Source organism: Rhinolophus ferrumequinum, chromosome 18 (assembly GCF_004115265.2).
Source record: "Rhinolophus ferrumequinum isolate MPI-CBG mRhiFer1 chromosome 18, mRhiFer1_v1.p, whole genome shotgun sequence".
NCBI lineage: Eukaryota > Metazoa > Chordata > Mammalia > Chiroptera > Rhinolophidae > Rhinolophus > Rhinolophus ferrumequinum.
In genome coordinates this window covers 57,332,193-57,359,281 of record NC_046301.1, presented here as the reverse complement: position 1 = coordinate 57,359,281, position 27,089 = coordinate 57,332,193, and the positions used below count along the sequence as shown (strand labels likewise).

General features: G+C 56.6%; 2 protein-coding genes across 6 annotated transcripts in view; both read left to right on the top strand.

Annotated features, from left to right (window-relative positions):
- The first annotated feature begins 1,017 nt into the window (after positions 1-1,017).
- ADAMTS10 (ADAM metallopeptidase with thrombospondin type 1 motif 10) lies at positions 1,018-20,208 on the top strand. Of its 5 annotated transcripts, none has more exons than XM_033134730.1 (26): positions 1,020-1,243; positions 3,465-3,544; positions 4,810-4,996; positions 5,238-5,584; positions 5,936-6,092; positions 7,078-7,295; positions 8,975-9,058; positions 9,152-9,297; positions 9,722-9,765; positions 9,913-10,018; positions 10,106-10,252; positions 10,440-10,581; positions 13,404-13,511; positions 13,874-14,019; positions 14,111-14,174; positions 15,207-15,309; positions 15,501-15,685; positions 15,774-15,897; positions 16,662-16,742; positions 16,816-16,979; positions 17,063-17,189; positions 17,280-17,409; positions 17,797-18,001; positions 18,254-18,430; positions 18,526-18,685; positions 19,477-20,208. In XM_033134730.1, the coding sequence occupies exons 3-26, from the start codon at positions 4,909-4,911 to the stop codon at positions 19,584-19,586; spliced, it is 3,363 nt and encodes a 1,120-aa protein (XP_032990621.1). In that variant the 5' UTR covers positions 1,020-1,243; positions 3,465-3,544; positions 4,810-4,908; the 3' UTR covers positions 19,587-20,208. The 5 variants fall into 5 exon arrangements, 4 of the variants coding, with proteins under 4 accessions (XP_032990621.1, XP_032990623.1, XP_032990624.1 ...); XM_033134732.1 differs by having other exon boundaries at positions 4,796-4,996; XM_033134733.1 differs by having other exon boundaries at positions 1,021-1,243; positions 15,552-15,685; positions 19,477-19,754.
- A 1,404-nt stretch (positions 20,209-21,612) lies between these two features.
- Positions 21,613-27,089, top strand: part of MYO1F (myosin IF) — a 31,225-nt gene continuing 25,748 nt past the window's right edge. Inside the window, exon 1 of the mRNA XM_033134879.1 lies at positions 21,613-21,738. Coding sequence (XP_032990770.1) covers positions 21,736-21,738 — 3 coding nt within the window. The 5' untranslated portion in view covers positions 21,613-21,735. The remainder of the gene's footprint in view (positions 21,739-27,089) is intronic.

Below are 27,089 nucleotides of genomic sequence, written 5' to 3'. Positions count from 1 at the left end.
TGGCCCTGTGATGGCTGTTAGTACCCCCTTCTCCCCTTCTTCTCCACCTGTAGGGATGAAAAATCCAAGACTCAGAGAAGGCCAAAGGTAAGGCCTGGGCACGCTCTGCCTAGCTCCCTAGGGACCATGCCTGGCAAATGCCTGGAATTGTGAGGTCCCTCCTCCTGGAGAACCAGTCCCTTTCCAGGCACCCGGGGGCCTGTGCAACAGCTGGCCATGGGAGTTCCAATCTCACCTCTGCCCTGACTGTCCAGGTCACCCCCATTCATGCCTTAGCTCCACATCTTTTGAACGTTGACCCAAGGGTTTCTGTTTTCCCCCCAAAGGCCACCGCCACTCCCACCCTTCCTCCCTCCCTGGAGCTTTCACTCTCCCTCTCTGTCCTCAGTTTCCTCTTCATTGAAATGGGACCAGACAGGCCCAGACAGGCCCAGGGCAGGTTGAACCCCCAGAGGGGAGATCTGGGAGGGCAGGGCCACTAGAGATTGATTCAGCCGGCGGGGCACTGTGCCTGGCACACGGGAGGCGCCCAATAAACGCTTGTTTGAGGGAGGACTAGTTCTCAATAAATAACAGCTGTTGTCGAAGCTGTTGATGCTGGCGAGGGAGCAGGCTCTCCCGTCCACCACCCCTTCACCCCTCCTCCGATTTCCCTGGAGCCCCATTCCTTCCCCTGACCCCCCCACCCAATTTGCCTCTTCCTCCAAAACCCCCTCCCCACCTTCTCCCCACTTTCCATTCGATCTTCTCCCTTCCCCAACCACCCGGTTCCCCTCTCCCTCCAGGTCCCCTTACCCCCACCCAATTCTTCCTCAATCCCATCCCCCATCTAGTTTTCCTCCCCTTCCCCACCCTCCCACCTTCTCCTCCCCCTAACCCCCGCCCATCATCCCCGCCCATTTCACTCCTCCTGTCCCATTCTCTCCCTCCCCCATCCTCACCCCCATTCTCCCCACCCCCACGGCGGGGCGCCAGGCCAGGCGGGGCGCCGGAGCTCCCGGGTCCCTGGCTCGGGTCCAGCCCGCGGCCCAGGCCGGGCGGCGGCAGCGGCGGGCGGGGTTCTGGCGGCGCGCGGTTTGGGGGTTTTTTTATAACCCTGGCCGGCGGCTCAGGAAGTGCCGTCCCCGCGCCCCCTCCCCCGGCCACGCCGCCGCGCTCGCTCCCTCCCTCCCTTCCTGCGCGGGCCGGCGAGACGGCGGCAGAGACGGGACTGAGGCCCGGGCGGGCTGGCGGCCGGCCGCGGGTAAAGGCGCCGGGGCTCGCGGGCCGGGCGGGGATGCGTGACTTCGGGAGATTTTGTGTGTCTGCGTTGGACAGGATGGCCGTGGCCATCGGATGTTGGACTGTCCCCCTGTGGGTGTTGTGTTGGTGTCCGATGTCCCAGAGCGTGTGCGACACTGAGTTCAAGTGAGTGCCTGGTGTGTGTGTGTGTGTGTGTGTGTGTGTGTGTGTGTGTGTGTGATGTGTGCGAGTGGACATCCACGTATGTGTAAATGCGTGTGTGTGTGCTTCTGTGCGTCCGCATGAAAATGCCTATGAGTGTCTGGGTGTGTTTGAATGTGTGTGTGTGATTATATGGGGGTGGTGTGTGTCTGCTTAAGTGTGAGTGTAAACCAGCATGTGGGCATAAAGTGTCTGCTGTGTGTGTCAATGTCTAGATTAGTGTGTGTCTCCAAACATCTGTGTGTTTGTCTTCGGGTGTGTCTGAGTGTAAAAAATGTGTAAATGCCTGTGTGTCTGCGATGTGTGTCCAGGTTTGTGGGACTGGGTGACTTTGTCCCAGGTCTGGTGTGAGTGTGTGAATGAGTCTGTGTGTGTAGGCCTGGGTGTGTTTGTGTGTCTGTCTCTGGGTTGCCTGTGTATGTGTGTGAGTATGTGTGCACACAGGTCTGGATGGTGTGTTGTTGTGTGTCTCTGGGTATGTGAGTGTGTACTGAGTGTGGGGGGGGTCCTTTGTGGGTCTGCGTATCCAACTGTTGGTCCCCAGCTGCGCAGGTGTGGTCGCCCTGTTGCCAGTGTGTGTTTGTGTGTCTGGGTGTAGAAGTGGCGCCGCCCACTTCCCCAGTGCTGGTCACAGAGGCCACAGCCCTCTTTCTCAGGGTGTCTCCAGCCCTGCTCAGCTCCCAGCCTTTAATTAGCGGCTGGTAGGGGGAGACCAGCAGGGCGGTAGGCCTGGCCTTTGTCTGCTGGCCAGGCAGGGTCTGCCTCCCGCCTGCCCGGCCAGATGTGCAGCACCCGGAGCCGGCTGGCGGCCTGGGCTGGCGGGGCCTCTGCCTGGGCAGCCGCCGTCTTGGCCTCCACAGGGAGGCCCAGAGGCCCTGTCCCCCCAGCAGGCCCGGGAGGTCTGGGTGTGGAGCCACGGGTCCCTCCAGGATCCCTGGGAGGGGATGGAGCCTCTGTTTCCGGGCCTTTTCCTCTTGCATTTCCTCCTCCAGCTGCTGGCACCCTCCCCCAGGCTGGCCACCACCCTCGTGCCTTCTGGAAGGAGGGGCTGGAGGATTGGCCAGGCCTGGGTACACACACACAGCCACACAGGCACACACACAGCCTCACACAGGGTCACATGGACACACACATCACACACAGTCACATATACAGTTACACCCGTACACAGTCACATGCAGTCACACACATCACACACAGATCCCCTGCTGACATCTGTTGCCCTGAGCCCCGCTCAGGCCCTGGAATCTGCTATCTCCCTCCAACCTTATCTTTCCACCCCCATGCCTACTGACCCTTTAGTGTCCCCCCAGGGCCCTGGACATGTCACACCTGCCAGCTACCCCCACGGGCTGGACCGCTGCCCCGGAATCTGTCCCTTGCCTTGCCCCAGCAGACACTTGTGTGCCCTCAGCTCCAGACTGCGTCCTCCCATCCACATTCCCCTGCCCCCATCCATCTATGCTGGCTCCTTCAGCATGGTCCCCCACACCCCACCAGATCTAGCAGCACAAGAGGGTCGCTGGGAGGAAGGCCCCAGCCTCAGAGGAAAGTGGTGAGGTTTGGAGGGGAGCAGGAGGACAGACCCAAAGACGACATCCAGGACAAGAGCCACAGAGATACTTAGAGTGGAAGATTCTGCTCCAATGGGGGAGGGACAAGAGGGACAGGCGTGGGGGAGGGGACTTCCAGCCTGACTTGCAGTGAGAAAGCTGCCACCTTGGCATGGGGGAGGGTGCACTGAGGCAGAAGGGGGCCCAGGGGAGCCCACCCAGGAAGGACTTTGATCCCAGAGCTGGTCAAGTCCTCTGAGGATGGAATAGGGGAGAGGAGACAATAGGAGATGGGGGGAAGCAGAAGAGGGCAGGGGGAGCTTTTGTTTTAGGGGGCAATCCTGGGAACAGAGAAAGGATGAAATCCAAGTGGAGGTTCACCAGGGCCAGAGAGAAGGGCAGTTTTCTCAGTGACCCCTGAACCCCAGATACAGCCCAGCTCCTCCTCACTGCCCTCTCCCTGTCCAGGCTCCGAAGAAGAGACAGAGACCCAGAGAGGCTCACACACAGGGGTCCAACACTGCGCCACTAACGGAAGATCCCAAAAGGTAAAACAAAAAGTCCTAAGGGGTAAACATCAGCCCAGCTGAAGGGAGCAGAGGGGTCACAGACTGCCAGGAAGTGAGCTCCCCATCACTGGAGGGGTCCAAGCAGAAGCGGGAAACGTTGGCTTCTAAGTCAGTATCTTAGAGAAAACCTGGCTCCATCCCTCTGGAGCTGAACTGCCCTGTTTGGGGATCAACTCTCAGACTTGGCCAGGCTGCAAAGAAAACAAGACAGTGTGTGATTAAGGGGGAAATTGCACAGAGAAGGAGGGTGGAGACGGGAGAGGGGAGGAGGGTTTGGCACAGGGTGGTGGCCCAAAGTGGTGTCTCTGGCGGGCTGGCCTGGGTCAGATGCCTGAGGAAGCCTAGAGCTCCCAGGAAGAATCTGAAGGGAGAGGAAACAGGGCTAAGGGCTGAGCTGGAAATGCAGGGTGAAGGAGATGTCCTGGGGACAGAGACCACCATGTAGGGATTTCCAGCTCCCCTGCAGGGTGAATAGTGTTACCCATGGCAGAGCATCCAAAGGCGTGGCCCACCGGGATGGTAGGGGTGAGGTGGGAGGAACCCAGCACTGGCCTCGGGTTTAATCTGGGTTGAAAATCCACACTGACCAGCCTTCAAGTGCGTCCCATGCTAGCTTCCCCTTGCTGGCCTCCTGCCCCTCCACACAGGTCTTTGTGGTCCTGGGTCCCCACCAAGCTCCCCCGGGCCTTTGATCATGCTATTCCTCTGCCTGGTGCACCATCTCCTGTTTCTTCACATGATTGGTTTCTTGTCATCCTTCACACCTCTACTTCAAAGCCTCCACGTTATTTCTTTTAGAGAATGTGTCAGTCTGAACTACTCTCATTTGTTCATCTCTCTACTTCTCTGTCCTGTCACTCCCAGGAGACTGAGCTTAAAGGGGTGGAGAGAGGACTATGTCCATATCATGCATATCATTACTCAATGAATGGATCCTTTCAGGGTTATTGGGAAATGAAATGAAATGGTGTGAAATTCCTCAGGCTAGTAGTAGGCATATAGTAAGTGCTCATGAAGCCAAAGTCCATAAGTGTCCTACTAGTATAAGGAGGGTGGGCGGTGGGGACAGGGCTACTGGGTAAGGAAATGTATTCAGAATCTTCAAACCAGGGGAAGTGCCTTGGGCATCCTTGGGGCTAGGAGTGAGGGACTACAGGTCCCCCTGTCAGCCTGGCAAGGGACCTTAGCAGTGATTGTGCGGGGTGGCAGGACCAGGCACCCCCGACCTAGTTCCTCCCTCCCAGGAGCCCAGTGATGCTGCCCAGGCTGTGAACAGGGAAGGCGGCGCTGTGGGGGCTGCCGGCAGCCAGGGCTGGGGAGAGACATGTGGACACGTGGCCTCTATGGCTCCCGCCTGCCAGATCCTCCGCTGGGCCCTCGCCCTGGGGCTGGGCCTTACGTTCGAGGTCACGCACGCCTTCCGGTCTCAAGGTAGGGGTGATCCAGGGGCGCTGGTGGGGAGGGAGCAAAGAAACAAGAGTCAGTGGGACTGGGATAGCAGTCGTGGGGGTGGGGGCAGGGAAGGCCCTGGGATCAGTGAGTCCAGAGTCTTGTAGCCTGTGACCTGGATTCAGGGGCCAGTGAGGCCAGCATCACCTGTCCTGCTGCCAAGCTGCCAAGACACGGGGGTCCTTCCCAGGGCCCACCCCAGGCCTCTGACCCTCACCCACAGATGAATTCCTGTCCAGTCTGGAGAGCTATGAGATCACCTTCCCCACCCGAGTGGACCACAATGGGGCACTACTGGCCTTCTCACCCCCTGTCCCCCGGAGGCAGCGTCGGGGCACAGGGCCTGCAGCAGAGTCCCGCCTCTTCTACAAGGTGGCCGCACCCAGCACCCACTTCCTGCTGAACCTGACCCGCAGCCCCCGCCTTCTGGCAGGGCACGTCTCCGTGGAGTACTGGACACGGGAAGGCCTGGCCTGGCAGAGGGCCGCTCGGCCTCACTGCCTCTACGCTGGCCACCTGCAGGGCCAGGCTGGCAGCTCTCACGTGGCCATCAGCACCTGTGGGGGCCTGGTGAGCAGAAAGTTCTGGGAGGCAGGGAGAAACTACCTGTGAGTTTGGGAGTTAAGGAAAACACTTCTAAATATAAGTCAGAGAGGGATTCATAGGGGAAATTTTTAAAGCATTTCAAGTAATCAAAAGGATTAGCTAATTTAGGATGCAGCTAAAGCAGTACTTAGAGGAAAATGTATAGCCTTGGGGTCAGCCTGAAAATTAATGAGATTAGAAGTCTTAAGAGATTAGAAAAGGAATAACAATCTAAACCCAGTAAGGTAGAAGGAATGAAATCAAAGAGTTAGGGTCCTAAGGGTCCTGGGCACCAGGACCTGATCCGAGTCCTCTGTCCAACTCCCTACTCCCCAGCATGGCCTCATTGTGGCAGATGAGGAAGAATACTTGATTGAGCCCCTGCAAGGTGGGCCCAAGGGGGGCCGGGGCCCAGAGGAAAGTGGCCCCCATGTGGTGTACAAGCGCTCCTCCCTGCGTCACCCCCACCTGGACACAGCCTGTGGAGTGAGAGGTACATCTGTCTCTGGGGATGGGCAATGGGGCTGCACAACATCTCTTTACCATGAGGTAGATAGAGGTAGGCAGCAGTGTCTCTCCATCCAGAAAGTCAGTAGGCAGCTACTTGAGGGGAGGAATGACATCAGTCAGACAGCAGGGCAGTGGGGCAAGGGTGTTCCATCCATCACTGCCATTGTCCAATGACCCAGTGGTAAGATAGACAGCTGGACAGCCAGGCACATGCTCGGGTGTAAAAGTGTTCATCTCTAGGATTACAGTCTGGTCAGTTAAGCAGCAGGCAGGTTGTATAATAAGATACCAAGGGGTTGCACAATGAGAACAGGCAAAAGAAGGGCTCAGCCACTTTTCAGAAGGTAAGATTCACAACCAGACTTACAGGAGGACAATCAGACATTTAGGGAATGAGAAAGTAAGAAAGCTAAAAAAACAACAAAATATTTACCAGAACAATCATACAGCTAGAAAACTGAGGGCTGTCCGGTAGAAATGCAGAGCACTGGGACAGTCAGTGAGTTGTGTAACGAGTCTGGGTGTGGGACACTGGCAGACACACAACCACATTCGGTTGTACAAACAGAAAAGTAGATGGTATCGCAGTCGGGTGAGCAGTCAGACCATCAAAAGCAGTTGGTTCTATAGCCACACAGTTGTGCAGTACATTGACTAGAAAGTTCCATAGTTAGAAAGCCAAGAAGTAATACAAGCACACAGTTCTGGCAGTGAGTCAGGCTGCTACACACATACATTCGGGTAGTGGGATTGTCATGCTGACTGTCGTGGGGTGCTGGGAGGCTGTTCAACCAATCAGTTTGGCTGTGGAGCAACCAGACATCTGAGTAATGGAGCATTTCTAGAACTAGACATCCTACAACCAGAATACCCATAGCAAAAGAACAAGGCGTTGGGCAGCTGGACCAGCGGACAGGGAGTTGAACCATAGCAGCAAGCAGCTGAATGACCAGAAATTCTCCATCCAGATGAGAAACCATGGAAGGGGCGGCCTTGGTGGCTGCGCACCCTGAAGCCACCACCTGCCAGGCCCCTGGGCAATGAAACAGAGCGAGTCCAGCCGGGTCTGAAGCGCTCAGTCAGCCGAGAACGCTACGTGGAGACCCTGGTGGTAGCTGACAAGATGATGGTGGCCTACCACGGGCGCCGAGATGTGGAACAGTACGTGCTGGCCATCATGAACATTGTAAGTGCCTCCCCCTCCCTGGGCATGGAGCCCTGAGAACCTGGAGCCAGCCTCCAGAGGTCAAGAAAAGGGGTGTCACCGTCACACCTCCAATTCCTGTCCTGAGGCCAGAGAAACAGAATGGAGGGGGGACAGGGTGAGAAAAGAGTGAGGAGAGGTAGCATGGCACAGCGCTTAGGAGCCGGGGTTCTGGAGCCAGATGGTCTTGGCTGAAAGCTCAGCCACTTTTCAGTTGTGTGCCCATGGACAAGTGACTTCACTTCTGTCCTGGTTTACTCATACGTAAAATGAGGATAATAATAGTACCCGCTTCATAAGACTAAGGTGGATGCAGTGAATTTATAAAGCCTTAGAACAGCACTTGGTACACAGTAGGTGTTGTATAATTGTTTGCTATATAAAAATAAGCATGCTGGGGCAGCCGGTTAGCTCAGTTAGTTCGAGTGTGGTGCTCTTAACAAGGCTGCTGGTTCGATCCCCACATGGGTCACTGTGAGCTGCGCCCTCCACAACTAGATTGAAACAACTACTTGACTTGGAGCTGATGGATCCTGGAAAAACACACTTCAATTAATAAAAGTTAAAAAAAAAATACAAAGCTTTAAAAAAAAAAAACAAAAGCATTTCAGCTTTTAGGTACTTGTTGAGGTGATCAGTACGCACATGGGCACATGAGCACACATCTGTATGCGTGCAGAGTTCTCGTTCAAGCACCTACCTGTAATTCATACAGTTCACCTCATTGACCCGCACTCAGATATACTCAGTGCTGATGCAAGATCTCTATTAAGACTCTGGACCTCTCTGAGCCTCAGTACCCCTTTGTAAAATGGGGTTTGTAATAGTACCTACAGCAGAGGGTGAGTTGGTGGCAGGGCAGCCAGATAGAGCACTTGGCACATGGTATGGGCTTGATGAGTTGTGCTCTTGTTTCAGTGAAGCAAAAAGGGAAAAGAAAAAGGTTAGCAGACAGACAGATGGCCCAGTATGTTAACATGACATCTAATTTGATTCCACTACTTTCTGCCCCAGCCCTGCATCCCTCCCGTAGGCTTTCGAAGTCCTAAAACCTGCCAGGGTTTCTGCGGGTTTCCACATGGGACAGTGATGTTCCAGGGCTCCAAGACCACGGCACTGTGTGGCCTCCACCATTTGTGCCCGCTCACCCCTGGGCCACTTCCTCCTTCCCTCTGACCACTGTCTCCAGAGTTTCTTGCCCCCACACTTCTACCATCCTGTGGTGATGCTCACATTGGTACCCTCAGACAGCCACAGAAGGAGACGCATCCCTCAAGCCACCTCTGGGCAGAGACACTCAAGGCAGCCAGGGAGTGGGCGGGGAGGAATGGAAGATAAGAAGACAGGGCTAGCTGAGCAAGCGTGAGTCAGAAAGAAATATATGGTAAGCAACCAGTGCTTTGCAGGCAGGCTTACCTGGACTTGAATCCCACTTATGACACCTACCATCTGTGTTTACAACCTCTATGCATCAGTTTGCTCATCTGTAAAATGGGAATGATAATAGTACCTACTCATGCAAAGATGTATGCAGCAGGCTTAGCCTGAGGCTGGGCATACAGCAGGAACTTGATTAAAGTGAGCTATTGTCTTTGTTCTCTTTCTGTTTTCTCCTCTGGGCCCCTCTTAAGACTCCGTTTCTCTTGTTTCTTGGAGGTCAGGTTGCCAAACTTTTCCAGGACTCAAGTCTGGGAAACATCGTTAATATCCTGGTAACACGGCTCATCCTGCTCACGGAGGACCAGGTGTGGGGACCTCACCCCTTCCCCTGCACACCACCGCTGCCTGCCCTCCCCAGGGTGGCTGGCACCCATGCACCTCACTCTGTCTGTTCTCAGCCCACTCTGGAGATCACCCACCATGCTGGGAAGTCCCTGGACAGCTTCTGTAAGTGGCAGAAATCCATCGTGAACCACAGTGGCCATGGCAATGCCATTCCAGAGAACGGTGTGGCCAACCATGACACAGCAGTGCTCATCACGCGGTGAGGGGTGGGGAGGGCTCCAGGACTTGGGCTGGGGGAACAAGTGGCCCAGGCGACCATCCAGATCCAAGCAGGGGATCGCCTGCGGGGAGATGAAGCACCTGGAACTATGAAGCTCCCTCTCAGGAGCCAGGGATGGGAGGGGCAGCTGGGAGCCTGAGAATGTGGGGAGGCGGGTGTCGGGCCGTTTGGGCATTGATACACTCCTTCACTCATACTTTCCTTCATTCAGTCAGTCAGTCAGTTTCACTCATGCACCCCAGCATCCCCAAGGCCATCTGGGGACAGAGCATGAGGCTTCGGGTGAAAGGCAGGTAGTGCCTCCCAAGCAGAACTTAATTTAATCCCAAGAAACGGGCCTGGTGGCATCATCAGGGCTTAGGGAGGCAGCCCAGCCTGCTCAGTGCCCCCTCTCCTCCCACAGCTATGACATCTGCATCTACAAGAACAAGCCCTGCGGCACACTAGGTACCCACATCCCCTGGGTTTCAGGCACCTATGAGGCAGTGGGCTGGGTGGCCCTGGCCCTCACAGGGGTGGGCACCTGGCAGGGGGGACAGGGCTGGCCAACACAGCCCTGAGCCCCCAGCCCCACCCCACGTGCCCGTTTCCCAGGTTTGGCCCCCGTGGGAGGGATGTGCGAGCGAGAGAGAAGCTGCAGCATCAATGAGGACATCGGCCTGGCCACGGCATTCACCATCGCCCATGAGATCGGACACACGTGAGGCCAGGGGACACAGGAAATCAAGGCCGGGAGGGTCCGGCCAAGTTCCTTGGCACCCAGCAGAGCTGACACTCCTCTCCTCAGGTTTGGCATGAACCACGACGGCGTGGGGAATAGCTGCGGGGCCCGGGGCCAGGACCCAGCAAAGCTCATGGCAGCCCACATTACCATGAAGACCAACCCATTCGTGTGGTCATCCTGCAGCCGCGACTACATCACCAGCTTTCTGGAGTGAGGACAGACCCGCCTGTCCTGCCCAGAGGCTCACACTCATGTTGGTGGCGGGGTTGGGGGCGTCCTCTGGAAATCAGGGTTGTGTCTCCTGCAGAGCTGTTCCCTGGGACCTCTACCCATCCAGAGCCCCCGAGCTCTTGGCCTGAAGCCTCCCAGCATGACAGCTGCTTTTCTCCCACCGTAGCTCAGGCCTGGGGCTCTGCCTGAACAACCGGCCCCCCAGACAGGACTTCGTGTACCCAACAGTGGCACCCGGCCAGGCCTACGACGCGGATGAGCAGTGCCGCTTCCAGCATGGAGTCAAATCGCGTCAGTGTAAATACGGGGTAGAGAGAGCCTTCCTGCTTTCCTTCCTGGGAGGGGAGGGGGCTGCAGGGACTGAGCGACTCCACATGGGCACCCCCACCCTGGGCAGTGGGGGTGGGAGAACTGGGAAGGGGAGTGAGCCCCATAGGTCCTGGAGGCACAGTGGGGCATGGGGTGATACAAATGTCACAAGCAATCAGATCGGGGACAAGAATGGTATCTCCTGGTTCTCCAGACCTGATTTGAAGCCTGGGCTGGGGAGAACCGGGGAGGCCACCTTCTGTCCAGCATATCAGGCCACCTGTTGGCTGTGGCAGGACTAACGTCCCAAGACCCCTAACTGAGCCAATTTAACCAAACATCCAGACTTGGTGGAAATAATTCCCCTGGAGGAGAACCATCTTCCCCACTTGGCAAAGAACTGGACAGAGCCTTACAGGGACGCCCTGTCTTCACTCCCCACATCCTCTCCTGACTGGTTCACAAGATCTCCTGGCCCCAGTTCTTGGCTGGATGAACTCTCAGCCTCTTGATCACTCCCCAGCTTTTCCTGAGATTTAGACTCAGCTCCCAAAGCCCTATTTGTACGTAGAGAAGCGAGTGGAGGGTCCGGCTCTCAGCTCCCCCCCCCCAGGAGCTGGAGGCCTGCTGGCTAAGCTGTCTGCCCCTCCCCTGCCCGCCTCCCTCAATTCCCAAAACACGCTTCCCATCTCCTCACAGCTTCAGCCCTAGCAGCTGGACCCATTCCCAATCCTTCACACTTAAGACTCGGAAGTTTAGAATTTGCAAGGCCACGTCCAAGATAAGGCTGCATTAACTCAAAACGGGGAGTAGGCAGCTGTTAAAATGCCCCCAGTTCATTCCAGTGCAAGACAAGGGGACAAACCTTGGATCAATTGATATTTAATTGACATTCCTCTCTCCCCCACACCCTAACTTGACTGGTAACTACAGCACCCTCTAATGAATTCCAAAAGAATCCGAAACGACCCTTGAGCCTCTCCTGTGTCCCAGGTGTCTTAAAAATGATGACAATGGCTGACATTTACTGAGCACTCACTATATGCTAAGTATGTGATACATATTATCTCACTTAAGCTCTTGAGAATCCTATTATCCCCACATTACAGATGAAGAGACTGAGGCATAGGGAGGGTGCCTTGCCCAAAGTCACAATTCAAGAACATGGCAGAGCCGGGATTTAAATCCAGGTCTTTCTATGACTCCAAATTTTATAAAGGGGTATTGGAGGGGAGGAAGTGCCAGATTATCAAGCATGGACCAGTGCTAGCTGTTGTTGAATTGATTCTCCCTTTTATTTCCCCAAGGAACATGTTCCTGGCCCTCCTGGCAAAGGGGGGCATTGTTGACTACATGTAAATCGGTTAATATGTGTAAAGAGCTGGGCCTACCTAGTGCCTGGTCCAAAGATCGCTGTGGTCACTGTTACTCAATAACGGCATTGGTGCGAGTCCTTTTGTACCTGCTCTGTCACATGCCTCTCAGCCTTTCATGTAGGCAAGGCCCATCTTGTAGATGAAGAAACAGAGACTCAGAGAGGGGGAATGTGTTGCAAGTGAGCGGTGGAGTTGAAACTCTAGTAGCCTAGACCCATCCATAGATACCACAGTGCATCCTAGTGGAGAAAAGGAAAAGCAGGACCGGGGTCTGCAGTTCTCCTTACGAGGTGTCAGAAGTGGGGTGGGGGCACGTGATGTTTTTACAAACAGCCAGAACACAAGCTAAGTGATGCCAGAAGACCAACCTAAGTTTGTAGAAGTGTCCTCTGAAGGGGCAGAAGGCGGGGACTCTGGAGGATATTTGAGGAAGCGGGTCTGAGGACAACCCTCCAAACTTTTCATGTATGTGCACGTGTCTCTCAGAGCCTGACCCAGAAAAGGTCCCTTCCTACAGCCACTGAGTGGTCCAATCCCAAATATTCAAAGTTTGGAAGGATTAGGTTCAAAGAGATTACACATAATTATAAAAATGAGACAGAAGGAGCCCCACTTCACAAGGAAAGACCCTGGGGTTGGGGCAGGATGTACCTAGAGGGTCTAACCTGAATCCGGAACGCTTGACCATGGAATTAATCTGGACCTAAAGGGTCAGAGTGACATCCTGGGATTGGTATAGGACTTGCTGCCAGGTCTTGGCCCAGCCCAAGCAGGATTCCGACAGAAAGAAGGCAGGCTGATTTTTTCACTGGAGGAAGCCGAGGAACGTCCCACACAGATCCAACCTGGCCTGGTCCTCTCCCAAACTCCCATTGATGAAAACTTTTGGGAGTTCCCCCAGTTTGGATGAGGGGAACAAAGAGAACCATCTGCTGGGGAAAAAGTTAGAGACGGGGCCCTTCACCTGAGCCATCTTCCAAGCCTGATTTTTCAGAACGGCTCTTTCATGGGCTGCTTCGCCCATCCCCAAAAGAAATCCAGAATTTTTCCTCTGCATTCCTCAGCGGGTCCCACGCTTCCTTCTAGAAACTCAGGAGGTGCCCGGGACTGAACTGAAAAGGGGTTACATCATAGGACCTTCAGTCTAGGTTAGAATCCAGGCTGCCTTTTCGTAGCTGTGTGACCGTACTTGTCTGAGTCTTGGTTTTCTTGCAGTAAAATGGGGAATGATGCCTAAGAGTTTATGGCACACGTTGGTGTTCAATAAATGCAGTGTACACATAGGCAGAGAGGAGGTCCCAGGCCATGCCCCTCTAGAGTATCGAAGAACATTCCTTGAGACTCAGGAAAGGAGCGTGGGGGCCCCGAGGGGGCAGTGAGCCAGCCGGTCGCCTGGGTCCTCCCGAGGGAGGAAGGCGAGCTTGAGCGGGCGCCTTGGCCCGCAGGAGGTCTGCAGCGAGCTGTGGTGTCTGAGCAAGAGCAACCGGTGCATCACCAACAGCATCCCGGCCGCCGAGGGCACGCTGTGCCAGACACACACCATCGACAAGGGGGTGAGCTCCAGCCAAGCCCTGGCCTTGGGCTACACCCACCTGTGCCGCGCCTCTAGTTCCAGGTCGGCTCTGGCCACGCCCCTGGCCGGAGGCCACACCTCCACCCCGTCTCTAGCCACGCCCACACGCTTGTCCCAGTACTAGCTTCACATCCTATGCTGCCCCCAAGACCCTCCCTTGAAGAATGGCTCCCTGGTCACGCCCCCATATTACCTGACTGTATCCGGGTCCTCAAACCCGACCGCCGTCCTCCCACTTCCGCCCCATCCCGGGGGTGCCGAAATCTCCGGTGGGAGTGGGGTGCAGAAATGAGCACCGAGGATCCGCCAAGCCGGGCTCACCCCTCCCCATCCTACCCGCAGTGGTGCTACAAGCGGGTGTGCGTTCCCTTCGGGTCACGACCGGAGGGAGTGGACGGGGCCTGGGGCCCGTGGACCCCGTGGGGCGACTGCAGCCGGACGTGCGGCGGCGGCGTGTCCTCCTCCAGCCGTCACTGCGACAGCCCCAGGTCAGTCTTCAGGACCCCCTGCAAGAAGAGCTGGAGGGGCGCCCCCTACTCCCCCTGCCCGATCTCTCTCCTGTCCTCCCACTCTTTCCAGACCAACCATCGGGGGCAAGTACTGCCTAGGTGAGAGACGGCGGCATCGCTCTTGCAACACCGACGTGAGTTCCCACGGGACCCCAAGCCCGGTCCTTCGGAAAAAAAGAGGCATAAATCAGCTTCCAAGGAGCCGGTGCCGGCTGCCTGCCTTCTCGGGAAGCTGCAACAGCCGCCCCGCTCCCTTCCCTCCCCGTTACACGTGCCCCACCCCCTCTTTCCCCTCGGCCGAGTTCCCACTCCTCGCACCTCCCCAGGGATCTGGCTCCTTCCAACTCCTGCAGTGCAGGAGTCTCCCACCTGGAAATTGTTTGACACACACACACCCCCCGCTACAGCGCGCCCCGCCCCCTCCTTTCATAGCCCAATTTCTCCAAAGAGCTCCGCCCCTGCCCCAAACCTGTCTCTGAGCTCCCAGTCACCAAACGCAGTCGCCACGTTTTCGGTCTCTGCTTGCGCCCTCTTCTGACCAGGGACCACGGCCTCCTGTCCAAAACTCCCGCCTGGCCGGCATCACCAACCTCCTGCACTCCCAGCCCCTCCTGGGCTGCACTGTCTCCTTTCCTCAGCTCTGCTGCTCCCTTTTTATATATTGGGGTTCCCTATGGCTGCGTCCTGTGTGTACACATCCAACAAGCACGAGGTTTGCTGCAGCAGGGGGTGCTAAGAAGGGGGGTGAGTTTCTGAGTGAGGGGTGGGTTACCTAGCCCCCCACCTGGGAAAGGGAGCTCATGTCTGGGGAATCCACATGCCCCTCACACTCACAAAAGGGGCTGGGCCCCTTCCCCGATTTGCCTTGCTCCTGTCTAGGCCTGCTCTCTCAAGAAAAGCCCCATGGTCTAAAACTAGAAACCTAAGCGGCATCCGCGGCTTGCACCTCACCTAGTCCCATTTCCGGTGCACCAGTCTCTCCAGCCCCGCTGCGTGGACCTAACCCAGGCCACCATCCAATCCTTGGCAGCCTCCTCCCTGGTCTCCCAGCCTCCCTGCCTCCAGCCTTGTTCCTCCAACCCATCTCTGCTCTGAGCGTTTGTTCTTTGCCCTGACTCCATCCCGGGACAGTTGGCCTCCCTCCCTTTCCCGTCTCGTGCCCCCAGGACTGTCCCCCTGGCTCCCAGGACTTCAGGGAAATGCAGTGCTCCGAATTTGACAGTGTCCCCTTCCGTGGAAAATTCTACACGTGGAAGACATACCGAGGAGGTGAGTAGGGGGCTCAAGAGGCCGTGGGAGTATCCAACAGAAGGTGGATATGGCATCATGGTCTGCCCTGAATCCTCCCCTCACCTGAGGAGCCAGCGTGCCAGACTGGATGCTGGGAACCCTCATTCCTTCGGCTCAGCCTGCCCATCCTTGGATCTGGGGTCTGTCCCTCTTCGCCTCACCTCCCTCAGGGAGCAAGCGGGGAGCCCCAGAGCTGGGTCTGATGGGGCTGTGCCCCCCAGGGGGCGTGAAGGCCTGTTCGCTCACATGCCTAGCAGAAGGTTTCAACTTCTACACGGAGAGGGCAGCAGCCGTGGTGGATGGGACGCCCTGCCGCCCAGACACAGTGGACATTTGTGTCAGCGGCGAGTGCAAGGTGGAGGGGACTCCCAGAGAGAAGGGAGGGATGGGGAAGGTGGGGGATGGGCACCTCACTGACACCCCACCACCACTGCCCTCCCCAGCATGTGGGCTGCGACCGGGTCCTGGGCTCTGACCTGCGGGAGGACAAGTGCCGAGTCTGCGGGGGTGATGGCAGTGCCTGCGAAACCATCGAGGGGGTCTTCAACCCAGCCTTGCCTGGAACTGGTGAGAGGCCCTGACTTCCCTGTCACACTCAAGATCAGCAAAGCCTCAGACCCAGGGACCCACTCGAGTGTTGGGACCCCAAAAAGTTCTGGGGATCCAGCAGTGCCCAGATCAGGGTCAGGAAATGGCTTGGGATAAATGTCAGTTTAAATGCCTAAACCTTGGCAATTAAGATGTCCAAGGGGGTGTGGACCCAAATCTCCCCTCCTCCATCCAGGGGGCCTCTTGCCCAAGTGTGGTTCAGGGGACAGTGTAGGAGTCCAGGCAGATAAACCAGGACTCACGGGGGCACAAGTGGGCAGGGATGGAGTGTTCCCAGGGGCCTAGGTCGTAAGTGGTGAAGCCCACTGCAAACCCAACTCTTGACTGCTAAAAGTACGATGTCACCCTGTGTGAATCAGAGCCTCCATGGTACTCTCTCCTCTCTGCCCAGGCCCAGACCTGCTGCTTGTTAAGGGGTTAGGGGGTGGATCAGGCCACTTTGGTGGTGAGAGAGGCAGGAAAGTTAGGTTGAAATTCCAGCCCAGCTACTTTCTAGCTGTCAAACCTAGGTGAATAGCTTTGCTTCTCTGAGCCCCAGTTTTGTCATCTGTAAAATGGGTGTGATAACACAACTACTTCCCTGGGCCAGAGCTGGGGGCACAGTGTGATGTCCCTGTAAGCTCTTGGTAGTGGTTAGCTGCTATCATCGAGGGCCAGGGATGAAGGAGGTAGGCAGGTGTGGGGGATGGGCTGAGTGGGTGACACCTAGCTCCACTGTCCAGGGTACGAGGAAGTCATCTGGATCCCCAAAGGCTCTGTCCACATATTCATCCAGGACCTGAACCTCTCCCTCAGCCATCTGGGTGAGCTGGAAGTGGGGGGATAAGGATTGGGCATCAGCTTGGCTGGGATTCTGATCCGTGTGCTGTCCCTCAGGCATGAAGGGGGACCAGGAGTCCCTGCTGCTGGAGGGACTGCCTGGGACCCCCCAGCCCCACCGCCTGCCCCTGGCTGGGACCACCTTTCAGCTTCGACCGGGGCCAAATCAGACACAGAGCCTGGAAGCACTGGGGCCCATTAACACATCTCTCATCGTCATGGTAACGATGGGAGGGAGCCACAAGAGGACATTCGCATCCTTGTGGGGACTCTGAGCTGACTTCCCTTTGATGCCCCCCCCCAGGTGCTGGCCCGGACAGAGCTGCCTGCCCTCCGCTACCGCTTCAACTCCCCCATTGCCCGCGATGCACTGCCCCCCTACTCCTGGCACTACGCACCCTGGACCAAGTGTTCGGCCCAGTGTGCGGGTGGTGAGGCCGGGGTGGGGCCAGGGGGTGGGCACTGGTCACCTGGGCTGGCCTGGGCTGGGCAGGGCTGAGCGGCCTCTCGACTGCCCCCAGGCAGCCAGGTACAGGCCGTGGAGTGTCGCAATCAGCTGGACAGCTCAACCGTGGCCCCCCACCACTGCAGTGCCCACAGCAAGCTCCCCAAGAGGCAGAGGGCCTGCAACACGGAGCCCTGCCCGCCAGAGTGAGTGTCCACCAGGGTGCAGGGTCAGGGTGACAATTGCTACAATGACAGTACTGCTGAGATCAGAGGGGCAGGTGCTCCCAGGATTGGGGTGGTGGTGTTCCCCAAGGCGGGGTCAGGGCTGTCCTGGAATCTGAGTCAGGAGGATGGTGCTCCCTAGTCAAGTCCAGGTAGTCATCATTCCTTGGGGTGACGTACCTCCCTACCCCCAGTGTGGGTACAGGGAGATGATGTTCCAAGTGTGGGTTCAGGATGCGTCCTGCAGGAGGAACAGCCATCTCCTTGTCAGTTTCCAAGATGCTGGTAGCTGGGAAGGAGGAGGGTATGCTAGTGCCCTAGGGTCAAGACGCCCTGCCTGCATATGCTCAGCCCCCGCACCCCCCACAGCTGGGTTGTTGGGAACTGGTCACGCTGCAGCCGCAGCTGTGATGCAGGCGTGCGCAGCCGCTCCGTGGTGTGTCTGCGCCGCATGTCAGCCGCCGAGGAGAAGACACTGGATGACGGCGCGTGCCCACAGCCACGCCCACCGGTCCTAGAGGCCTGCCACGGCCCCGCCTGCCCGCCTGAGTGGGCCGCTCTTGACTGGTCCGAGGTCAGCCACCCCTTCCCGCCTGCGCCCAACCCACTCCCTGTGCAGCGCCGGGCAAGGCCAGGGTGCTGGTTGCCCACTTAGGTACCCCTCCCCAGTCCCAAGCCCCTTCCAGGAGCCCTAGTGGGCCACCCTGGACTGGTCGGAGGTTAGCTGGACCCTCCTCTCCTCCCATTGGACCAACATCCTCCCTATTCCCTGTGCATGCAAGGATGGGGGTGCCCACTAAGCATAAAACACCTCCTCCAACTGCAGTGCACCCCCAGCTGCGGGCCAGGCCTCCGCCACCGCGTAGTTCTTTGCAAGAGCGCCGACCACCGCGCCACGCTGCCTCCCACGCACTGCCCACCCTCTGCCAAGCCGCCAGCCACCATGCGCTGCAACTTGCGCCGCTGTCCCCCCGCCCGCTGGGTGGCGGGTGAGTGGGGCGAGGTAGGTGGGCGCGCCCTGGGTGGGGCGGAGGAGGGGGAGGGGGGGACAGAGGCAGTTGGGTGGTGGCTTTGCCGTGATACCTCGATACCTCGCAGTGCTCTGCGCAGTGCGGCCTCGGGCAGCAACAGCGTGCGGTGCGCTGCTCCAGCCACACCGGCCAGCCATCCCGCGAGTGCGCTGAGGCGCTGCGGCCACCCACCATGCAGCAGTGCGAGGCCAAGTGCGACAGCACGCCACCTGAGGATGGCCCCGAAGGTATGTGGGGCAGAAGGCTAAGGGACACCAGGAGGGCCCTGTCCAGAGAAAGCCACAGGAGAGCATGGGGGCCCTGCCCATTGGCAGACCTCCCAACTACTGAAATGCCTTCCTGTCTTCTCCAGGCCAGCCTCAATTTATTAAGTGCTACTGTGTGCCAAGCGTTTTAGGCACCTGATCCTTTTGGGGGCCCAAACTCGGGTCATTCCCCCAGCCACTTCCATGACCTTGGATTTATTCATCTTCACCAATATCATTACTTGCCTAATATTCTTTCTTCAAATCATAATTTCTTAACCTCAGGCACTATTGACATTTTGCGCCACATGATTCTTTGTCGTGGGGCTGCCCTGGGCAGAGTAAGATGGTTAGCAGCGTCCCTGACCTCTACCCACCTGATGCCAATAGCACCTCTCCCAGTGGTGACAACCAAAAATGTCTCCAGACATTCACCAAATCCCCCCCCCAACATCGCAAGATGTCCCCTAGGGGGACAAAAATCACATCCCCTTGAGGACCACTGCCTTAAATATAAAAAGTTTTCTACCTAAGTAAATTTATTTTTCATAGCAGTAGAAAAATATTTCATAGCAATAGAATTACTCCCGGCACAGGAACCAAACTGCCTGGGCTTACCTTCCACCTCTGTACCTTCGTTTTCTCATCTGTCAGAGTAAAAAATATATTCACTTGAGAGACTTCCCGCTTTAGAGGGGTGAAATGAAATAATCCACGTGCAGCTCAAGGGAACTGAGACCTGATTCCCACCCCCCTTCTCCCGCCCTCTGCAGAGTGCAAGGATGTGAACAAGGTCGCCTACTGCCCCCTAGTGCTTAAATTTCAGTTCTGCAGCCGAGCCTATTTCCGCCAGATGTGCTGCAAAACCTGCCATGGCCGCTAGGGGGCTGCGGCCCCCTGAGACACAACTGGGCGCCGGCTTGTGGGGGACCCGGCCTGCAGCTGGCCAGCCTGAAGGAGCCTGCGAGGGCGGGAGCTGGGAGTGAAGGGTGAGATGGAGCCAAAAGTTATTTATTGGAAACACCTGCAGGGCCCTTGGCTGGAAGATGGAGAGGAGCTGGCCACCCCAGGGCCCCTCCCCAGCCCCTCTCTTAATTCACAAAGTCCCTTCAGGATGGGTTGGAGGAGGGAACAACTGTTCGCCCTAGCGCCCTTTTCACCCACCCCTACGGAGTCCCCCAACTCCCCCACCTTTGATCGGAATATGTACTGTGAAGAGTGGGGGTGGGGAGGGGGTCAGTCAGTGCCCTGACCCCCAGCACTGCCCTAGCCCCCCACTCTGAGCTGGAGGGGGTCTGTGTCCGCCATGGGGGATGGGGATTAGCACCACCTGCCTGACACCCTCCCCCTGACCAGACCAGCCACCGGGGTGGGGCAGAGCTGGGAATATCCACCCCAACCTCTGCCCGGCCTGCCCCAGGGGGACCCGAACATCCAGGCCGCCCCCATCGTGGTGCTACAGGCCCTGCCCTGGGGCCCACACACTCTTCGCCAGGAAGCCCTACATCAATAAAGTTCTATCTTGTGTAGATTTCCACACGCGTTGTGTGTGTCCCCACCCCAACAGCCCAGAAGGGGGCTCTTACCAATACAGATTAGAATCCAGTGATCTTAGGACAAAATACAGCTTGTCACAGAGGCTCTCAAAGCCATGCGGTCTGGCGCCTCCCATTCCGGTACACTCCAGCTGCACCTGCCTCCCGGAATTTCCTGTCCTCCCGCCATCCTCCCATCTTGGGGCCTTTGCTTAAACTGTTTCCTTGGCCAGTTGTACCCTCCCCTTCCCTCTTCACCTGGTTAATTCCGACTCACCCCGCAGTCTCAGCACAAGGTCGCCTCCTCCCAGAACCCTCCCCTGATGTCTCCAACAAGTTGGGGGACCTCCTGCCTGCATGTTCACTCTTAGTGTCCGGAGGCATTTGCTGAGGTTTGTAGGCACCAAGACAATTTGTTGAGTAAACTTGCACAAAAGACAGGGAGCAAGGGGGTTCTCTCCATATGTGGCCACAAGGGGGCAGGGTGTCCTGGCAACCCCTAGGCAGGATGCAGTGCAACAGGGATGTCCCCGTCCTCCAGCCTCCCTGCCAGGCTCTCCCAGCGTCTAGGTTTCTGCCTTGGCCACCTCCTCACTGTGTGGCATGGGGAGGTGACAACCTTTCAAAACTGCCATTTACTCAGAAGACCAGTACGTGGCCTGCTGATCTCTCAAAGATCAGGCCGTGGGCCCACACTTGATGGATCCTGTATGTGCTACGTGCTGCTGGGAGGGGCCACATCCCCGTTTTATGAGAAAAATGGGGGGGACCCCGGAAGGAACAGAGCTGGGGGTCGTTCAATCCAGATCTGACCTCCAAAGTCTGGGACCGTCCAGGTGTATCCAGCCCCTGGAACTGTTCAGTTCTGCTGCTCTCTCTCTCTCTCTCTCTCTCTCTCTCTCTCTCTCTCTCACACACACACACACACACACACATACACACACACACACTCACACACACACACACACACACAGGCCATTCTGAAGGAAGGACCGGCAGAGGCCGCTCCGGAAGCAGGTGTTTATTCAGGGATGCCCAGAACAGATACATGTCTGAAGTGGTTTTGATGAGACCTGAGAAGCCCAAATGCTTCCTGGGGTCACGCTGAAGAGTGGTCAGTCCTGCAGCCAGCTGACCTGTGTGCTCCTTGTGGCAGCCTCTGTCCCCAAGGAATTGGAGAGGGGGCTTTCTGGGATCTGACAGCAGCGGCCGTTAGTCCCTGACCTCTCTCTTCAGGCTCAGAGCCCCAAACAGCTCCCTCGGCCCTGCCAGCTGCTGGAGCTCTCTCCCCGCCCTCTGGGCCCAGCTTCCCTCCCCTGCAGCCGCGGGCCCCTCCCGCCAAAGGAAGTGAGAGGGGGGCTGTTGTAAGAGGAACTAGGGCTGGGAGTCGGTGCAGGAGAAGGAGCCGGGCCATGCCCGAACCGCCCCCCGGAGCTCCCTGAGCCTACACCCCTGCCACCACCCATTTGGGCAGGAACCCAGACGCCAACCCCCACCATGGTAAGTCCTTCCAGGGTGGGCCCTGATGTGCAGGGGTGGGGAAACCAGCCATGTAGAAGTGCCCTGGAGGCATCAGAAAGTGGGGTGATGGGAGAGGGGCACAGCGCACCCTTTGGGGGTCCCTCAGTACAGCTCGGGTGCCTCCAGCATCTGTCACCAGGGACCAAGCTCCCATATGATGGTGGACAGGATGCTAGAATGGTGATGGGGTAGGGGGGATAAGGGTGGAACAGTAACCGGAAAACAGAAAGTGGCCGAGGGATCACACAGTGTCTGCAGGGACAGGGACATCCCTTTCTTGGGGCTTAGGAAATCCAGTTTCCAGCCCAGCTTGGTCCCTCATCTCCCCTTGTGGCCTTGGGCAAGTCACCTCCCTTCTCTGGGGCTCGGTTCCCATATATGTCATATTTGGAAATCAGTCGAGATGTGCAAGGTGTTTTGGGGACCTCTCAGTTGGAACTTCAGAAGGTCTGTGGGTTCAGCCCTGCTGAGTCCACAGCTGGGAGGGGAAGCTGTGTCAAATGGGTGTTGGGGTACAGTGACGCTGTAGAGACAGAGTGCCTGTGCAGGTGATGGGTGGTCTAGCTGTAGCAATCAGAAGTGCACAGTGAGACACTGCATGTCCACACTACCACTGGTACCCCTCCGTGTGAGGACAGCAGGGGAGACGCTGCAGTCAAAGGCGTCGCCACCTGGTAAGGTTGAGGTCTAATGATGTCTGTGGTGACAGGGCAGGGACTCATGGTCCTAGATTTAGACCCAGCAGCATCATGACACATTAAGAGAGCCTGGGCCGGCATAAAAGTCACTCCCACAGTTCATGCATCTGCAAGCCACTTCAGCTTTCATTTTTTGTCATTCTGTCAATGAAGGCATGTGGCTGGGATAGTCACAGAGCCAGTGGTGACAAATGCGGGGCTTCTGGCAGTCGCCGCAGGTGGCTGATCATGGTGCAGGCAGGGAGGCAGGGATTGTATTAGTCCAAGAGGGAACATCTTACTTCAGAAAGCTGATGATAAATTGGGCATCACTGACCCAAGGACCCACCCAGGTCACTCGCAGCCAAGCGACCAGCTAGAGCTCTGGGTTTGGGACAGGAACGCATCCACGAAGGAGCCACTCCAGGAAGACTCAGGAGCTCCACTGGGCAGACTTTGATCAAAAGAACAGGAAATGATTTGCTACCTCAGAGAAAAGCAACCCCTCCCAAGGAAGCGGTGCGAAAAATGCTTAGTCAATGGTTTGCTTGGCGCACGGGGTCCGGGAAGGGAGAAACTCAGCCCAGAGGACCACGGCAGAGAAAAAGAGTGGGACCCATTCAGGAGGCCAGTACCTCCGACGTCTTCCTGGAGGGTGACAGGTGCCAGGGCGAGTGTTGAAAGACTCAGCGAGACAATGTAACGTGCACTCAGTACACAGTGGCTGCCATTGTTTGTGATCTCATTCATGGCTGGAATTAGTGGTGGCAGCGGGCGAAAGGGACTCGTTCTTGGTTGTTGAAGATGAGCTGCTGTTGAAAATTGGCTGTTGGGTTGTTATTACCATTGGCGGCGATGATGCTGCTTTTGGTGGTTGCAAGTTGGTGGTAACTGGTTCTTGTGGGTAGACTGGCGGTAGTGGTGGTTGCCACTGGGCCAGCTAGTGATGCATATCAGTGCCTGGTGGCTGGTTGTTTTCAGCTGGAGCGTGGATCCATGGTGTGATAGCAATTGGTGGTCACTGTTACTCAGAGTTGGGTGGCACTGGTCGTGTTTGTTTGCTGTTGGTTGTTCACTGTGTTTTTGGTGTAGTAGTGGTGGCTGTTGGTTTTTTAAAGGGGTACTGTTGACCGCTGCTTCAATGGTACTTGGTTATGAGTGCTTGTTGGTGGCGATATTGTTATGTAGTGGTTGTTGATGGCGGTTGGTTATTATGGGTTGCTGGTGCTAGTGATGACGGGTGGCGATGGTAGTGGGTGATGGTAAGGACATTGCTGGTGGAATCGGTTGTTGTTTCTGTCTGACATTGGCTGAGGTGTTGCCACTGGGCTTATCAGCAGTTTCTGTTTGACTTTGGTGGCGGGATGGGTGAAGGATGCAATTGGCTGTCCTCGGGTGGTGATGGTGGTGACATGAGTATAATGGTGGTTGTTTTTAAAGCGCAGACATGAAATAGAGAGACCAGCAATGTAGCTGCTTGATCCAGGGGCAGTGGCCATGGGAAGGCTGGGGTCCAAGAGAGAATTAGGAGGAAGGACTCTGGGAGGACAAGGGACCCCACATGTTGGAGAATGACCTCTGGCTAAGCTAAAAGAAAACTGAGGTCTTCCCCCAAAGAAGGGGGAGACCCTGGGAGCCTTTGGAGGTAAGAATGTTGTTTGCACAGCCTGGGGCTGCAGGGTGTGGCACCAGGGGCACACCAGGGGCCAAAGCAGGGCCAAGTGTGGGGGGCTGGCTCCAGCAGTCACAGCAGGCTTCACATCCCCTCCTGGCTGGCAACCACAGCTCACAGGACCCCAGCGAGGAAGGAAGTGGCTGTTTTGTTGCTCTCTCCAGCATGGGACTGCTCATCACCACCCAGGGGCAGGGCAGCCAGAACAGTCGGGGCAAATTGCAACAGCTCCCTCATCCAGCCCTTCCTCCCGGCTGGGTACCCTGTGCCTGTGGGACTTGCCAACTTAAGGCAGCTACTGCTGCTGCTGGAGCTGCTAAGGAGAGCTAGCATGTCTGCTTCACACGCTTTGCCTCGTTGAATCTGCACAGCTGCCATGGGAGGTCTGTGGCCCTCAATATTCTCATTTTCCAGATGAGAAAACTGAGACAGGAAGGTTAGGTACAATCCAAAAGTGGCAGAGGATTTCAACTCAGTGACTCCCCAGGTCACACTTTGAACAGCCACCTTGACCTATAACCTCCTCCTCCTCCTACAAGATGAGAGGCCACCTGGGGACGGGGTGGTGTCCCCCACACACCCCCACACACCCAAAGCCTTCCTGACTCGTGGCTCTTGCTGCCACCCCCGACTGCCTGGAATGTGGAATGTTCATGTTGCAAGGCCTGCTTCCTACAGGAAGTCCCTACTGGTCACCCCACCTCTCCTTAGCACTGTCTGATGTGGACCCACAGCCTCTCATGGGCAATTCACTTCACCCCCTTGGGGTACACTGAACTCCCCTTGGCCTGGATCCACCTACATCCATGCACAATAGAGGCTCAGAAAGTATGTTCACTACAGGGCTCCAAATGCCCCGGCCCTGCAGGAGCCATCACCTTGGTCACAAACAGCCCCTCCCTCCTCTGACACCAGGGAAGCCCCACCTTCCATGCCCTCTGCGTCTCTGAAGAGCTGAAGTTAGAAGCTACCTTCCCCGTCGCACCTCAGCCATCTCCAGCCCCTGACTGTCTTTCACAAGAGCCTAGCAGGTTGAGTCATACTTGGCTTGTGGTCAACTCTGACCACAACCTCCTCATTGAACCCCCACCCCCAAGTAAGGGACTTAGGAACAAACAGTTTTCAGCTTGACCGGTGGAGACTTGGGGGCCACGGAGAGAGGGATACCCATGACACAGGGCAGGAGGCAGTTCCATCCCAATGGTACTTCATTCATTCATTCATTCAACAAGCAAACGTATGTTGACCAGCTCCCATATCTGCTGTCAAAGACAGACCATTTCCACTAAATGCTCTTGGGGGCCACCAGCTGCCATTTCCTGAGGGACCCCAGTGCATCTTTTCTCTATGCTAGGTCATTTACTTTTCTCAGCAAATCCATGAAGGAAGTTTATTATGGAATCCATTTTACAGATGGGGAAACTGAGGCTTGGAGAATTAAAGTGGTCTCCTGGGGTCAGGTAGTCAGTCAGCTAGCTGTCAAGCCAGGCCTCACACCCAATTGGTCCCATGCCGAAATTCTTAAGTGTCCTCTCACACACTGTACCCACTTGAGCAAAGCCCTCTCTCCGACTACTGCTAACTACCTGTGGATTTTAGGATGACATGGAGCTGGGAGTGGATCTGGGGGTCCCGGGTGCCTGGGGCAGAACACAGAGGGAGAGATGGCAAGGACTGCAAGAGGCAGAGGACCACTCAGTCGGGTGGGGGAAGTGGGGAGGGACAGGAAGAGGAACCAAGTCCCCGGGGCCAGGAGAGGCAGACACAGCCAGCCTGGAGGCCTCTGACCTCAGAGAAAGGAAGTGGCCTTGAGTGTCAGCTCTGCCTGAGGGGCCCAGGAACATGGAGACTGGCTGACCCCAAAGGGGAAACCCTGGACAGGACCCATCGTGTCTCTGCCTCATGCTCATCTGACCCAAAGTACCAACCCCAACCACCTCCGACCAAGTGTGGGCTGGGAGACAGATAGCCTCATGAGTCCTCCCCCAGGTCCTCCCTCCTGCTGTGTGACCTTGGGAAGGACCCCTAACCTCTCTCTGCCATAGTTTTCTCTTCCACAGAGTGAACCTAATCATAGTACTGACCTCAGTATGTGCTGAGAGGATTAAATGAGGTGAATCACAGAAAAGGCTTAGACCAGAGTCTGGCAGAGAATAAGTGCCCACAGGCTGTTAACTACTGGTGCTATTGTTGTAGTCAGTTACCATAGTTACTACCCAAAGCCCCTCCCAGTGAGGTCTTCAGAGAGAGAATCCACTTCCTGTGGATTATTCCCTCCCAATAGCCCCCACCCTGACCATGAATGATGCCCCTTTGCTCCTGAATTTCACGTCTTTTCTCACCAACACACTCAGGTCTCCCCATCTTGCAAACAGGAACCATGTTCCCCTGACCCTCCCCCCGCCCGCACAGCTTCTTTCCCTCTTCCCCTTCTCAGCCAGACTGTCCCAAAACATCCTCCATCTGTCTACACCCCCTAACCTCCCAATCTGACTTCTGATCCTGAGGTCACCCCCACTCTCCGTAGGGCCCGTCTTTGTCTCCCATGAGCACAGGTGATCTCCAGGAGCTTGGGGTGCAATAAATGGCTCCCTGGTTCTCCCAACGGACCCTTGTTACCTGCAGGCCCCCTCCCGTCCTGGCGCCTCTGACCTCACAGCTGGCCCTGCTCGGCCTCTGTCATGGCCCCCTCTCCAACCTTCCCCAGTGCTGCTCCCCCAACGTTGCCCTTCCCCCACCCTTCCCAGTGCATCCAGGGTTCTTAGCACGTCACACCGAGCACCCCCTTCTTGTCACAGACATTTTGATGGGCCCCTTTAAAGCTCTGGAATGCAATTCACAGATATTGAAAAACAGCGACTCCCACTGTTTCAAAAATAATTAATGGATCCCCTGCAATGCAGAGGAGAAAGTCATTTATAACGAAATGTGTACATAAATATGAAAGTGCTCATGCCAGTGGCCCAAGAATGGCCACTGGA